At 40.0% G+C, this 12463-nt stretch overlaps 1 protein-coding gene across 4 annotated transcripts in view; it reads right to left on the bottom strand.

The window, feature by feature from the left end:
• LOC137643963 (protein YIPF1-like) overlaps positions 1 to 9054 on the bottom strand; it is a 197066-nt gene extending 188012 nt beyond the window's left edge. For 3 of the 4 annotated variants that reach the window (XM_068376785.1, XM_068376782.1, XM_068376783.1), the window contains exon 1: positions 8965 to 9054. In XM_068376785.1, the coding sequence (XP_068232886.1) occupies positions 8965 to 9003 (39 nt within the window). In that variant the 5' untranslated portion in view covers positions 9004 to 9054. The remainder of the gene's footprint in view (positions 1 to 8964) is intronic. The other variant, XM_068376784.1, reaches the window with a different exon arrangement.
• Positions 9055 to 12463: the final 3409 nt, after the last annotated feature.

The following is a 12463-nucleotide window of genomic DNA, read 5'->3' as shown; positions in this document are numbered from 1 at the left end:
CTACCGCTGTCTGAGGCTGTGGGCAGTCAGACTCTGCCACGGGAGGACTTGGCTCCTCTCTTCTTACCTCTCTTTCCCTCGGCACGAGAGCTTCCCCTGCTGGGAGCTCTGCCACGAAAGGGCGGGATAAATCTAGACGCAGGAGTCTCGATCCTGGGTCTCACAGCAAAGGATGAAGAAGGAGCCCCTTTGCGAGCAGAGGACGCCATCAGGTCATGGGTATCCTTCTGCACAAGCGAAGCAGCTATATCCTTAACCAGCTGTTGTGGAAACAAGGCCGCTGATAAGGGAGCATAGAGCAGTTCCGATCTCTGACAGGGAGTAACTCCTGCCGAAAGGAAAGAGCAAAGGGTTTCTCTCTTCTTTAAGACTCCCGACGTAAAGGTGGAGGCGAGCTCATTGGAGCCATCGCGGATGGCTTTATCCATACAGGACATGATAAGTAAGGAAACATCTTGGTCGGCAGACGAGATCTTCCTACTTAAAGCTCCTAATGACCAGTCAAGAAAGTTAAACACTTCAAAGGCTCTGTATACGCCTTTAAGCAGATGGTCAAGGTCCGAGGAGGACCAACATATCTTCGAGCGTCTCATGGCCAGGCGACGGGGAGAGTTTACGAGGCTTGAGAAGTCACCCTGGGCAGAGGCAGGGACTCCCAAGCCGAGAACTTCTCCCGTGTTATACCAGACGCTCGATCTAGAAGCAAGCTTAGAAGGAGGGAAGGCAAAGGCCGTCTTCCCCAAACTCCTCCTGGTATCCAACCAGTCGCCTAGAAGACGTAAAGCCCTCTTAGAAGAGCGAGAAAGCACTAGCTTAGTAAAGGCTGGCTTGGTAGCAGCTAAGCCTAGAGCAAACTCAGACGGAGGCGAACGAGGAGCAACAGCAACAAAGTGATCTGGAAAAAGATCCTTGAAAATCATCATGATCTTCTTGAAATCCATCGAAGGAGGAACAGCCTTAGGTTCATCTACATCTGAAGGATTATCATCAGGATGAGGATCAGCAACGTCCTCATCTGAAGGAGCTTCGTCCGATAACTGCTGAGTCTCAAGCAAGGGAGAGACCTGCCTTGGTGGCAATGCTTGACAAGCAGAGTCCACACGCACCGGAGCATCAGTAGCAGTCCAGGACGCTACGTCATGTAACTGCTTAACAGACTGACTAGCAACAACAACAGGAGCGGGAGGACGCTCGACGTCAACTCGAGACTGCTTTGACTGCCTAGACTGAGCAGTCAAAACAACTCTTGACTGCGGTGCTTGACGCTCAACGTCAAAACAAGTCAACTTAGCTGGTTGGCGAACGTCCTGAACGTCAACAAGAGCATGCGGCAGCGGCTGAACGTCCACAAGCGGCTGAAAGCCAACACGGGACTGCATCGAGTGAGGCTCTACAAAACGTGACTGACGTGACTTAGTAACGTCAACGTCAACAGGACGAGCAAAGGCTCGTTTGGGCGGCTGACGGCCAGGATCTCGATCAGCTAAGCGGCGAGGATCATCGTGAACCTTCTCAGCAGAATAGTCCTCCATAAGAGAGGCAAGCTTATTCTGCATGTCTTGCAGTACAACCCATTTAGGATCAACGGGAATGGGTGCGGTAAGAGACGAGGGTAACGTCTGTGACTGCAAAACATTGCCTACACTAAGACTCTCGGAGCCTGTGTTACGCTTCTGTTTAGGCGGCGAGCAGTCTTCCGATGACTGCACAGGGTCAGAGCTGTCCCAATGGCTACAACCAGGACGCTGGACCTGTCCTGAAGGGACTGACTTTCGCTTTAAGGATCTCGAAACCTTGCTCCACGGTTTCTTACGCGATAAGCCTTCGGATGACGAGGAGAAAACCGTCTCGCTCGTCTTATGGTAGGGGCGGTCTTGAGGAGACACGCCTGAAACCATAGAGGGAACGTCTGTTCGTTGGTTAAAGCCTCTCGAACCCTTAAGTCCTACGACATTACTTCTCCCTGGGGCTTGGGAGCTTGCAAGAGGTCTCGGACTAGGCGAACGACAGGCACGAACAGACGAACCCTCGGTCGCAACACTGGTAACACTTTGGGCACTAATCACTTTCCCACGATTTTCTAATGTGGCACTCTGACACTTTAACTCTTTAACGTCCGCCATGAGTTGATTACGGTCCGTAGCTAACGACTCAACTCTCTCGCCCAAAGCATGAATGGCACGTAACATATCCCGCATTGATGGTTCCTGAGTGCTAGTAGAGGGTTCAGGCACAACTACTACTGGGGAAGGATTAGGTTCAGGGGCATGGGAGGAGGAAAATTCTAACGATCTAGAGGAACTTCTCCTCACCCTCTCTCTCTCTAGCTTACGAGAATACTTGTCAAACTCAAGCCAATCGAATTCCGAAAGGCCCACGCACTCATCACACCGATCTCCTAATTGACAGGTTTTACCCCGACAATTAGAACACACAGTATGTGGGTCGAGAGAGGCCTTTGGAAGACGCTTATTGCAATCCCTAGCATTACATTTACGAAATCTAGGAATTGGAGAAGGGTCAGCCATTTTGAAAAGTCAAAGAAAGTCAAAAAAACAATCCAAAGTCATCAACAATTAAATCTATCCGAAAAAGAGTTCAAGAGTTTAAGTTGAAGATAAAACACCTGCACTGCGAAAGCTCAAACCAAAAAGAAGTACTTCACCAAGACTGTTGAAAAACTCCAGGTTAACAGCGAGTAATGGAACACCTTGTCGATCAGACCGACAGAGAAGAACTGGAGCTGTTTACATGTATATATGCGGTATCTGGCCGATAGTTGGCGCTGGTGGGCACACCCGCAACCTTCATAGCGATCGCTCGCGAGTTTTTGTGTTTTTCTGTCGAGCCGCCGGAGACGTCAGCTATTATATATTCACCGGCTAAGTTAAATATTTAAAAAGTATGATGTAAAGACCCATCCGATGTGGTGACCTCTACATTACTATGAATGAAGCTGACAGCATAAGGCTCACTTGTTCTTAAAGAGCTGCTGCCTTGTCTCCTGAGTGGACTGTTGTCAGCTCTAGGGGTATAGACGATATGGGAGGCATAAAACGTCTCACTTTTTTATTCGGTTTGTTGACTTGAGAATCTGCGAGCTTGATCTCCAGTCGCAATCCTCTGAGGTCTTTTTAAGAACTCCTGCCATGAAAGGGGCGGAAAGTTCGATGGGGACATCCCTCCAGGCCTTAACCAAACAGGCAAACAGATGCATCTGAGCCTTGTTCCTAGGGTCTGTGGCTTCTGCGAGAGTTCCGAGAGTCCAGTCCATAAGGCTGAAGACTTTTATTATCTAAAAGTTTACTTCAGCCGATGGTCTATTTCAAAATTGGACCACAAACTACGACTTGCTCATGATTGACCTGAGTGAGGAAAAGATAAAGGAGGCCTTCCCTAGAACCTTCTATTGGACGTCCATTGGTTGAGGGTTGAGAAAACTCTCTTAACCCATCTAGCCAGAACTTTTTTTTTTTTTTTTTTTTTTTTTTAGTAGACTTTAATGAATCCTAAGATTCGTCTTCTAAATCGGCTAATGGAACATCGATTCTCTGATTCGAATGAGTAGGAGACAAAACCTCGTCATTGTGACAGTTATTATCTTCCAAAATAATTCCTCTTGTCTGGAAGAAATCTCGTGAAGGATTTCATCCAGTTGCGAAGAAGTATCACGTTTAAGTTCGAGGGAGAGACAGGTTCTAGTGCTTCTAGCATAAGATCATCATGCTGTAAGGGAGCAACAACATCTGTAAACCCATGTGAGAGAAAATCTATGAACGCATGCGTCCAGCATGTTGTATGTCAACAGCGTGAAGCGAGGGAGCGTTAGTTGTGGGTTCAGAAAATCATGAAGGAGAGATAAAAAACTTGTCTATCCTGTTGCGAGGACAAGTTCCGACCATATGAGTCCATCATGGGTCTAGCTTGAGACTGTTGTATGTTTCTCTGAGAGGTATCAGTCTAATGCATGAGTCCCGAATGCCGTGAGTTTGCTGCGAGCGGCGAGGAAACGTGTCCAGTCAATGGCAAAGAAGAGACAAATGTTTGGCGGCGGTGACGTGTGACAAAACCTGACTGCATGGGTCTAGTATATGTCTAGACTGCTGCATGCATCCACTTTGCCGTGAGATTACAGACTACTGCATGCATCCAGATTGCTGCGTCCGCCGTGGCATGTGTGTCTGCCGTGGTGTCTGTGTCTGCGTCTGCCGCGAGGGAGAGACCAGACTGCTGCATATCGTCAACTGTCGATACTTCTATGTATCGATTGTTGTGAGAGATCTCCCCCGAGAGACCAGACTGGCGTCTGCCGTGAAGGAGAGACCAGACTGGTGTCTGCGACTGCCGTGAGGAAGAGACCAGACTGCCGCATGCGTCCGTCCTAACGCTTGCCACAAAGCGAGCTGATCACTGCGAGGGAGCGTTTCGCAGAGACGTATCGTCAACTGTCAATACTTGTATGTATCGATTGTTGTGAGAGATCTCTCACGAGAGACCAGACTGGTGTCTGCGTCTGCCGAGAAGGAGAGACCAGACTGGTGTCTGCGTCTGCCGTGAAGGAAAGACCAGACTGGTGTCTGCGACTGCCGTGAGGATGAGACCAGACTGCCGCATGCGTCCGTCCTCACGCTTGCCGCAACGCAAGCTGATCGCTGGGAGGGAGCGATGCTGAGTATCGGAGAACTATGCTGTCCGATACTATCGGAAGACCGTTTTCTTGGTCTATCGCTGTGTGCCCAAGAATCGTAAGCGTCAACACAGACGAAATAGATGTCTTTAATTCTGACAAATCAGATACATAATGAGCGGCGAGTGTTTTAACTGAACTATGTAGTGATCGCTGAGAGGTATCGTCAACTGTCGATATTTCTAGTGCGCGATCTGAATCGTGTTACATGTACGTGTATCGATTGTTGTGAGCTGAGCACCTCCTTTATCTGACGGACTATGCGTCTTACGCAATTGTTTCGGTGCTGACACGTAGTCTTAGTCCGAAAGGAACACCTCCGGTGAACACAGTCACTGCAGGAGGGTTTATAAGGAGACATACGTCTCTTGCGTGGTTTAGAACGTAGTGGTTGGCTCCAACCACGTCGCGATTTTTGCGTCTGATGAAGACGCATACATTTTTAAACTCGTTTTTACTATGAAGATGGAGCGATCTGTACATTGTTAACATGATCGTTCAAGGGGACATTCGTTCGCAATCAAGGTCTGCCATATCCTTTTGCCTTTCGACTTTCCTTCTCCCAGGGGTTGGGGAGCATGGAAGAGGTCCCCGGCTGGGATTATGACGGACACGAACGAACGCACCTTCCACTGCACTGACACTGAATAGTATCACTTTTAATTATTTCACATTAGATCTTAATAGACCTACCCGTTACGAGAGATTATACTCTTTCGTCAAGGGCTAGAAAGAAAATACAAAAGAATATATGATTAATATTAGTATTTTCAAAATCGAAATATAAAATAACGATACCAGTAATTGTGAAAACAAAAAACGATTGATAAGAGTATTACTTATCGTTGCTTGACTGCATTGCGTCATTATATGTGCCATTGAACACTAGCTCTTCAAACTATTTCACGTTAGATCATAATAGATCTGCCCGTTGCGAGAGAATATTCTCTTTAGTCAAGGGCCAGAATGAAAATACAATAGGATATATGAATAATATTAGTATTCTCAAAAGCGAAATATTAAATAACAATACAAGTATTGTGAAACAAGATTGATCGTTTAATATCGGATATCTCTCTTAGTCGTACTACGAGCGTAAAATGACTACGCTCGAGAAAACTCTAAATCGAAAATTGATTAAGCGAAATATACTAATAGGACAAATATATACTTGAAAATAATATATTTCCTTAACATTATAAACATACTTATGCTTAGAAAGCTAATATTTTAAAAATTTCTTGCAAGAAAGAAAATAATTCATAAAATGCAAGTTATACTAAACGGATTACGTCACATGACTGTGACTTCATCACCAAGAAGGACTGAATTTCTACAAGGTAATCACATTCCGCTCTGCTAAGAGTTACGTTACAAAATAGTAACATCACAATGTTTAATGTAGAAAATGTCTTCCTTCCATTATAACTTTAAGAGTTGTTCGTTAATAAATTAGGGGGAAAAAATATTTGATCCCTCAACACAAGGAACGAAAACTAATACATACATGCTCCCTGTTAATTACAGTGCGGGAAGAAAGAGCAGCTCGAAAGCTGGTCTAGCCCAACAACCAAAGTTTAACAACAGAAGAGCCCTTACTGGGTCTGGACATCTTTGTATGAAATCAAGTTCACTTAAACTGTCCAAGTTGGACCCGCAAAAAATTATCCTATATAAAATCTTCGATAGTTGAAAGGCAGCGAAAGCTATTAACAATAATCAGACAAAAGGTACTTCACCAAATTGTAGAATAAAGTAATATATCCACAAAAAGAATTCCCGAGGTGTTGACACGATCAACGACAGAGAAAATCTGAAGATGTTGGGAATGGTTCTAATAACCTACGAGTGATGGCGCTCATGTATGACCACCTACTGTCATGGCGGCGATCGCCACGAATTTTGAATTTCTGTCGTGCCGCGTCGAAACGCGGGATTTAAGCTATATATATATGTAACTACCAGGGAAGTTACATATTTAACAACGAACGCTTCATAGCCTGGGACGACACGGGCTCTATCTATCAGGAAGTTCTGAAACAAAGCAGGAGCTACCCGTGACTTGTGTGCAGACCGAGCTGAACTTAGAAAATATTGCTGTGGTCGAAGTAAACCATGACATTATGTAAAATGATGAAATAACTTCCACATTATGGTATACTGTATCAGATCATAATTAGGTAATTCTATGCAATAGCCCCGCCACTAACAATTTTGATATCTTTTTTCCTAATGAATTACTTAGTGCTTATCTAAATCTGACTTTCTTTTTGAGGAGGAACAGTATTTTTACCCTATTTGTTAACCTTTCCAATCTTGGGGGACCACCACTGGGAAACCAGGATTTTTGAGGAGAACGAATTAAAGAGCCTGTTTTAACAAACGAATAATGGCACATGTAGAAATAGCAATAAATTGGTTATAATCAAGGCCACCAGCTACCCTAAACAAACTACCTAACATAACCTAGTAGCCGTATCCTTACCTAACGGGGGAGGGGGGAGGGGGGGGGGGTTCGGCCACCTGTGTCCCCCCTTACACAGCCACATTAAATATAAGACAGGCTAAAACCCTTTGTGTACTTAGGTTGGAGGGTAAAGGTGAGCTGCACCTTCCCGACTCAATACCCAATAACCTCACAAATGAATGAGCTTCAATCATTTATACTTTTGTGAGAAATTCTTAAATCATTTTCAACAAATTTATAACTAAATTTAACACCAATATAATTATATACAAGTAACAAATTAGATTCTATATCTAAATGAGACTTTTCAAACAAAGTCCCCTTTAAAATGGATACGTAAAAACAACACCCTTTTTTTTTACTTCCTTGTTTTTCAATACAACATGCACTCTTTCACACAGTAATGCTATTTTGTTAATATCAGGTCAACACTTAGAACAACAGGTGGGAAAATAGTGTCACTTTCACTTTTAATAACACCATATCTTAGTAGTACTTTATTATTCTTTCAATGTTACTACAATGATACAAAACAAAATCTTCAATTGAGACAAGAACTTGGGAGGAAATCCACAGAAATTGATGTCAAAGTAGATGGTAAATGAGACACCGCACCAGAAGTTAAAGGTTCACACGCCTCCATGGCTCTCAAAAGACTGAAAAATTAGCAGTGGAATTTGTGTGAAAAGTGTCGAAAAGTGTTCACTTTATTAGTAAAACTGTCACCTGATTGGGTATTCAAGTCATGTGATTCTAGTTTTGTAAAAATGCTAGTCCCAACTAAAATGCAGATAATCACCATTGGTTAAAATCTATGATGTTTGGGTGACGGTTTGCTACATAGAATACAGTTGACGATCTAATAATGACATAATCTATGTTTTTAACGTACAAACGAACAAATGAGAGCTCAGTCTGAAGAGGAATTTGAGTTATGAAGTCGAGGGACTTTTTTTTCAGGTGGGTCAAATTTAGTTTTGCTTTTTAAACCACTTCTAGTCCTAGCGCCGCTTAGATTTATATATCAAACAAAACCTTGGAATTCCCCCTTTGTAGTTTAAGTACTTAAATTTTATAACTTCCTGGCAGAGCTACTGCATAGAATTACCCATAATAAAGAACATATTCCCCATAAGAAAAACGGTCAGACAAGTAATAAGAAAGACCACCTATCCCAACAAACTACATTCTAACTGGCCTAACCTTATACTCATTGAAATTCTTAGCAGCTCTGGACGGTGTACGGGTAAATATATAGGCAGGTTTAATATAATGGCAGGGAGTGTAAGTTCGATAGCGGTCACCTGTATGTATTATTATGTCTAACTTAAAATACAACAGTGTAAGGGGAGTCGCAGGGAGGCTTTAGCCCCCGTTAAAAAAGTAGATAAGGACACGGCTTGAAGGTTAAGTTAGGTTGGGTGGGAAAATTTAGGTCAGTTGATGTCCATTATTAATGAACGCTTGAGGAACTAGCCGCTGATATACAAAGGCTCCAATGGCAGCATATAGACTAAACCCAAGCGGTTTGCACCAATAAATAATGGTCACTATTTGATTAAATAAATATTTAGACAGAACTAATAACTCATGGATCATGCTTTTGCCCTAGCAAAAATTTTAAGTACTATAGAGGTACTTTTGGTAATATACATAAATTGCTGACGTGGGGTGCAGTGAACCTTATAGGGAGCCCATAATTCCATACAATAGCGATCCCTCTTTCAATTAACCCTTTTATCTGCTAGTGCCATTGATTTCAAACAGTTCCAGAACATTTTCCCATTTAAAAAGTAAATATACAATATACCTGTAAATCTAAAACTGCGTAATCTTTAGCACCCGCCATGGTGGACTTCGGCAAGAATCAGTGTTTTTGGTGACGTCACAGACGTTGATGTCAACAAACGATTGTGTTTGATTACATATTTTAACGGTATAACAAATCATCAAAATTTTATCTATTTGATTACTTTCTCTGCATAAAATCTTCAAATGTTTTATTTATATCTCTTATGAGAACATACATGGTTACATATAAACATCTCAAAAGGAAATTATATTGTTTTGAAAATACACAAACAGCATATCAAATTGTGTTTAAACGGGATCACAATTAAGTTTATTGTTTTGGGTTATCTCTATATTTACACCACATGCATATATTATTTTTCTTCATAGACAATTTTCTATTAATTATGGTAAATTAACGCAGCAATTATAGTATAACTTTGAAATTAAATAATTTCAATCTGGTGACGTTCATGTAACAAACGATTACGCCTGAATGTACGATTAAACGGCTTTACATTTCAGGATATCGTTTTCATCAACTTTCGTTTATTCAGAGATTTCTGGTGCATGTAACTAAAAAATGCATACAATTTTCTGGTAATGATTGAGGCAATAAATGATCTTACTTAAATTGAAAATCGTTTTATACAAAAAGATTCCAATTGCATTTGTAATTTTGTCAAGAAAATCTTTCGTGGGTGATTGAAGAGCGAGAAACAGCCCTCCCTAAACTTGCTAACGAATTGTAGACCAAAGTGGTAAGAATGGGGAAAAATGCATATAGATAGAAAAAAAATAATAAGGGGGGGGGGTGGAAATAAAGAGGAACCCAAAATCATGTAGAGGAAATCGTGCAAACTGGTTATGATTTTATGGAGAAGCTAAAATAGTAGAATGAATTCCAGAAATTAGAGAAACAAAGAAAAATGCTGAACCAGAAAAAAAAACGATTTCTTGGCGAAAAGAAGGATATAATAATGAAATTGTAGTTGGAACACAATATGGGCTTCTCATACAACAACTTAGGATGTAATGATAAAACATAAAGAAAAAAAAACATGTTAGATTGAGGAAAATGTTATTGTGTCAGAAGACAGGTCGGATACCACACACGGATAGTTAATGGGTATAATGGAGGGAGAAATTGTCATAATAGATTATAGATCATAGCATTTATTAGAAAATATTTAACAGAGGGCAGCACAAACATTTTAGTGATGAGTTACGTAATATCAAGGCTTGATTATTGCAATTCTCTGTACTACAAATTTCCCAATACACTACTAAGAAAGCTTCAAAATGTGCAAAACCGGGCGGCTAGACTGATAAAAGGCATTAAACTACGGGAGAGAATAACTCCTGCATTGATCGATCTACATTGGTTACCTGTTAAGGCTAGAATTGAATTTAAGATTTGCTTGTTGACTCACAAAGCACTTACAAGTGATAAGCCTAAGTATCTTCGTGATTGCTTGGTTCCCTACCCTGAAGCTACCAGCGCCGCTGTAAGAGTTAGACATGCTGATGACCCACATAGACTATTCGAAATTAGTGTGAATCATGCAATAGGAGGAAGAACATTCAGTTATGCTGCACCGAGACTCTTCAACGACCTTCCACTCGATGTCAAGAATAGCAAAAATGTGGCAGCTTTCAAGAAAAACCTGAAGACTTATCGTTTTAGAAAGTGTTATAATAGTGACCTGAAAACTATTAAGCCTGAATACAAATGCTAGCGAAATGACTGATAATGATACAGAGGAAAATATTAACTGGACAGAAATTATTTTCACACACCAAGGCCCGCCTGAACAGACCTTTAGTGTCTGATGGAGGGCGAGTAATAAACCCGTAAAAGTAAGATCATCATAATACGGGATGTACAGAAAATAATAATATAAACAAAGGACAAATTCATCTATATAAATCAGATTATTGTAGAATCACCAGCTGATGAAGGGGGCGGGAGTGGGGGAGGTGAAGACTGTACGCGTTGACAGAGTTATCCAATTCAGTTGTGGACACGAATTGAATGGCAAAGAAAAGAAGGATAAGATGAACACTTTCCCGATGAAGAGAACACGCAGACCAACCAGTGTGATGCCATTCATTTAGAGATGTGAAGTGGGTAAAATGAATTCGACATACTTTCAAAATGGTTTGTCTTCAGATAATGTTCTTGAACTTATTGCTGAGCCAGATGAAAATTTAGAGGCATACATAAGGGAATAGAAGATTATTTGAAGGACTTTGTTCTAGAATTTAATGTATAAATTGCTCCTTTTATAAACAAGAAAGGAAAACATATTTTGACGAATGAAGGGATTGCAATACAGTATTTAATTTATATATATATATATGTATATATATATTTATATATATATATATATATATATATATATATATATATATATATATATATATATATATACATATATATATATATATATGTATATATATATATATATATATATATATATATATATATATATATATATATATATATAGAACAACAGTAAGCTAATATTCAAACTGACAAAATCAACAGGTGGGAGTAACACAAGAATCAAGACGAATTATGAAAGAAATGTACTCATTCATACAATAAACACACACACAAACACATACACACACGCACACACACACATATATATATATACATATATATATATATATATATATATATATATATATATATATATATATATATATATATACACATATATATATGTATATATATATATATATATATATATATATATATATATATATATATAAAACAATTTCCAATAGCAAAAAAAGGAATCATGATTGATTAATGAAGGCATTCTGGAAAATTCCAAATTATGCCAAAGGGCTATGGATAGGCTGTGGCACTGGCCATGTTTGAGATTACGGTTACATGGTTACCAGCTGATAAAGAGCTATTGTATTTGACATATGAAGGACCCTGACGCCCCAAATAGACGCCTAATCGCTTTCCTTACTTGTAGTGAACGTTTAGAAGAGCAACACTCTTAATTAACTGAGATGTAGCATAATGTAAGCTACTGAATGTAAATCATAATCAACTTAAGGGAAAGTGGTTGAAGGCGGCCATATTTAAAAATGGCCGCCAAATTCTCCCTATTCAATTAGCACTGGATTTGTGACTTTAACTTGTGAAATAAAAAAAAAATAAATGGTTATTTCACTTTCATTACTATTTCATTAATATTTCAGAACACAGTTCTTGAATTCAATCAATCATTTGTTGTAGTTTTAGCCCTAAAAAAGATTGCCACATAGCTATTTTTATTCGACAAACAGTAAGTTTTAATAATTTGATCAAGAAGATGAATCCTTTTTGTCCTTATTAGCTATCTCATACTTAGAGCAACATATAAGGCCTGCATGTAAGGATTATCAAAATCATTGATAGGAAAAGAAACAATAAATGTAATAAACAGACATGGGTCACGCCAACAAATTTTAAAATATTTATATATATTATATATATATATATATATATATAT

This window comes from Palaemon carinicauda, chromosome 7, assembly GCF_036898095.1.
Source record: "Palaemon carinicauda isolate YSFRI2023 chromosome 7, ASM3689809v2, whole genome shotgun sequence".
NCBI classification, from domain to species: domain Eukaryota; kingdom Metazoa; phylum Arthropoda; class Malacostraca; order Decapoda; family Palaemonidae; genus Palaemon; species Palaemon carinicauda.
Note: the sequence above shows the minus strand (reverse complement) of the source record. Positions and strands in the feature narration are given on the sequence as shown.